This window comes from Rhinolophus ferrumequinum, chromosome X, assembly GCF_004115265.2.
Source record: "Rhinolophus ferrumequinum isolate MPI-CBG mRhiFer1 chromosome X, mRhiFer1_v1.p, whole genome shotgun sequence".
NCBI classification, from domain to species: Eukaryota; Metazoa; Chordata; class Mammalia; order Chiroptera; family Rhinolophidae; genus Rhinolophus; species Rhinolophus ferrumequinum.
The window spans coordinates 96,062,737-96,066,968 of NC_046284.1; the positions used below are offsets into that span (position 1 = coordinate 96,062,737).

Consider the following 4,232-nt stretch of genomic DNA (forward strand, 5'->3'; position numbering starts at 1 on the left):
GAGAGGCTGAAGCCCCTGGTTCACACAACACACTTTGAGAGGCAGGTTTTAATTGTCTGAGAAGCCTAGGTCCTGCCCCCGAGACTGATGTCATTGGCCCGGGTTGTGTCCATACCGAGGAGAGTTTTAAAAGGTCTGCAGCTGCTTCTAATGTACAGCAAAGCTTGAGAATCTCCATGCGAAGTACATAGTGATTTACGGATTGTAATGATTATTTTCTCAGTGGCCGAAGGCGGTCCCCTCCTCCCATTCCGCAGCACCCCGACTCCTCCCTCTCCTTTTCAGGTCCGAGCATGCAGATGATGGTGGGATCAGGATTAGCACTTTATCTGTTCACTCTTTCCCACCTCTAGGAGTCGGATGTAGTTCCTGCGGGAAAGAGGAGGCTTAGGCATTTGGGCTTGGGAAGAAGAAACAAAAAGCGTTCCTAGGGGGGATTTCAAAAAAAAGCCGGTTGAAACAGACATGGCCCTGGGATTACCAGGGAACCTTGTCACTGGAAACCTCTCCTCCAGTCTGGGGCCTGAGTGTGCAGCAAACAGCCAGCTACCCTCCTGGGTCCTGGCAGCACCTGGCAACCAAGCAGCTATGAAGGATTTCTCCTTCTCAATGGGCTGGACAAGAACGTGGGTGGAAATGCAAGAGAGACCTCTAGTGGCAAAGTATAGACATGAAATCTTCTCCCTGAAGCATAAACCCCACACAGCAATCCGGAATAGGTGATGATGATGATGATGATGGCAATAAATGTCCACTTAGAAATAATACATGTAGTGTATGTGCCGGGCACAGTTGTAAGCGTTTTAAAAATATTAACTCATTTAATCTCCTTGGCAACCAAATGCTATTAACAATTTTATTATCCCTATTTTATGTAAGGAAACTGAGGCACAGAGACGTTAAATAACATGCTGAAATTCACCCAATTTAGTGAGTGGCTAAACTGGTATGTGAATCCAGGCAACGTGAGGTTCAGAAAACACTACAGCAAACTGCCTCTCCAATGCAGGAAAGAAGGAGGATTGTCAGCCAATTTACAGTTATAAACACATACAGATGCTCGCCCTGTTCTTCCTCGTATCTAGAGGAGAGTGATAATTTACATATCTCAGACAAAGTCAGATAGAGGAGTGGTCCTCACAGTAGAGAAAGAGAATGAAAAGGTCAAGTTTGACTAAGAGGAGGAAAGGGGCAAGAGCATTTTCTGGAAACTAAGTTAAAGGGACATAATCCTCACTTAAAAGAAAGTATTAAGGTACAATCGTGACAAATGTGAAAGGTAATTACTAATGTGTAAGTAAGGCTTCTCCATATATCAGTAAACGTTCAAATCTACACACTTTACATAGTCTCAAGCTAGCCAAGCGTCGGAGGTAAGAGGTGAAAATCTGTAATGCTTAACTTTTATCTTTGTGACCACACCGGACACAGAAGAAACCTTTTTTGAGTATTTTTGCCAGGCAGAGACAACCTGAGGGTTTACGGGGGTACAGGTTTCATCTGGTCAAATAGAGTACACTGTGAGAGGGGCTGTTTTTCAAGGGGAAGACGAAAAAAAACAAGAAGCACATCTACCATTTCCTTAAGGAATCTTTTCATTTTTTTAACTGAGAAATAATTTCTTTCTACCCATAGCCATGAAGACGAGGTAATAGGCTGACTCCTTTCCACATCTTGCAAGGAGAAACCAGAGGGCACACTGAGGTTAGGAACAGGCTGATTTGGACATAAACTCTGAGCAGACACAGCTGGCCGCGGTCTGGAATGAGGTCAGGGTCCAGGTGGGGCCAGCAGCCCCCTGCCTGTTCCAACACCTCAACCCATCCTCTAATATTCGCTGCCCTGGGCTTGGGGCTGGCTGGGCCATGCTCTCTCTCTCCACTCTTTCTGATGAGCTTATCCAGTCCTATGACCTCAGTGCCCCCTGTAGCTGATGTCTCCCATTTATATTTCCCAACGTGACATCCCACCTGAGCTCTAGATTCATTTTTTCTGGCTACCTGCATGATATTTCTACTTGGACGTCTAACGGGCACCTCAGATTTTACAGGACACACCTCCCTACCCCTCGTGTCCCCCAAATATGTCACCCGATTAATAAATAGCAACACCTTCAACCGGGTGTTCAAGTCGAAACCAGAGAACATGCGTTACTTTTCTCAAGTCCCACTACTCATCTCTGACCCATGAGGAAATCTTGTTGATTCATCCAAATCTGTCTAGAATTAACTATATCTCCTCAATTTCTTCAGCCTCTACTCCAGTTCAACCTCTCTCACTTGCACCAGCTGTATTATCTCCTAACTGCTCTTTCACCTTCCCCTTTCTATCCTCTAAATTCTGCAAAGCAGCCAGAATCACTGACTTAATATTCAGGGGGATTTATTCTACTTAATATTCAATATCACAATTTTGACCTCCATCCACGATTCCGTATATTCAGCCGTCTGGTGGTAATTTTTCATATTTGTTTTTGTTATTTTGGCACCCTGTTGCTTTATAGCAAGAAACGGTACCATTGAACTAGAAGCCACACCTACCCGTATTCTAACACATGCCCAGCATTGGTGCCCACAAAAAGTCACCTCCATGTCTATGGGAAAGCCCGCCCTATCCACAGGTACATTATCACTGTAGCCCTGTATTAACTTGCCAGAGACGTACTATGGCAAGCTGGCTTCCAAGGCTCCCAATTTGCTACCTCAAATTAACCGATACCATTTCAGATAAAGGGAAGAACCCCTTTATTTTACTCCCTGCCCAATCCCATTCCCTGCACTCTTCCTCCACAGGCCACCACAGTCGTGATTTCAGATAATTTTTTAATTGGTTTACCGTGCACACACTTACAGATACCAGGGCCCCCGACCACCCATCTCAGCCCACCCCCACATACACCGTGTTTATAAGGCAAACCTTAACCATGTTTATCTGGGACCCACGCAATACCTTCTCCCTCCATCCACAGAGATCCTGAGCTGCATGTGGATGGGGCATGCGTGGCTGAGAAGCTCCCGGACACTTGTTTTAAACCCAAGAAGGAGACAGTTTTGCACACAACAATCACCCGGAGACCTTTATTTATTCAAGAACCATTAACTTTATTCGAAAAAAAAGGCAAAACTTGAAGGAAAAGGTTAAACGTTTTGCAAGGGAAATTCTGCAATGTGCCTGGTCAGCATGGTGACCAGGGGAAGTCACCCAGTGGCTATAGGGCAGGCAGTCCAAGGTCAGTTCTTGTCGCTGTCACGCATGGTGAGCTTAGCACATAGGTCCTCTGCCAGGCTGGTTTCCGGGGCTCCCATCTTGCGCAGGTTGGTGATGTGGTCTCTCAGCTCTTTGATGAACTTCATTTGCTCTAACAGGTAGTGACTCTTGAGGAAGTCGCACAGGTGGGCGTCCTTCATCTCGGTGGCCAGGTGCTGCAGATCGAATAGGCTCTGGTTCACGCTCATCTTCAGGTGGAAGGCGCACTCCATGACGGTTAAGACGTTCTCCCAGCAGCTGGGGTCAGGACTGTAGATATCCTGCAGGCTGAGGCGGCCCCCGCGCTGGTTCTGCAGCCACATCAGGCTCTGGGCATGCTGCAGCTCCTGGCTGGACTGCTGCAGGAAGAACTGGGCGAAGGGCTTCCAGGCCACGTCTTCGCAGTTGAAGTAAGAGGCCATGGTCTCGAACTTGTGAGAGGCATAGAGCTCCAGGGAGATCTGGTAGTTGATGGCGGCCTCGCATTTGAGGTGGTAGTTTTTGCTGACAAACGGGGGCGGTGCGGTCGTCATGGCTGGAGGTGCGGGCCCAGGCGAGGGCGAACGCTGTGGCTGGGCCTTGGAGTGTCGCAGGAGCAGGCGACCAGGGCAGCCAGAAGCTGAGTCAGGGGCGGTTTTCCCAGGTACCTCAGCAAACTCCCAAGATGGACCAGGAGGACGCCCTCTGCTGGGCTGGGTGGCTGGGTGGAACGTTTGGGTGGGGACCGGAAATTAGTTCCCTTGAGGGCTGGGTGGCGGGGTGGAGGCCTTTGTGGTTCCGGGGGGGGAGGGGCCAGGCGAGGGGGCTCTGTGTTCCAGGGTCCATCCCAGCCTTGTGAGCGCAATGGACTCTGTGCCGAGCACTTGGCATCTAAGTTTTTAATGTAGTAATTTTCAATTTTCCAAGGACTTCCTACTATTCTGGTTACTCCCTTTAATAGCACCCTGATCTCATGTAAAAAAATAAAAGACAATTATTCTTAAAAT

At 48.1% G+C, this 4,232-nt stretch overlaps 1 protein-coding gene across 1 annotated transcript; it reads right to left on the minus strand.

Annotated features, from left to right (window-relative positions):
• Positions 1-3,230: 3,230 nt before the first annotated feature.
• LOC117028251 (ferritin heavy chain-like) lies at positions 3,231-3,779 on the minus strand. The gene has a single exon (XM_033116599.1). It carries the CDS (start codon positions 3,777-3,779, stop codon positions 3,231-3,233), a length of 549 nt encoding a protein of 182 aa, XP_032972490.1.
• Between the last annotated feature and the right edge of the window lie 453 nt (positions 3,780-4,232).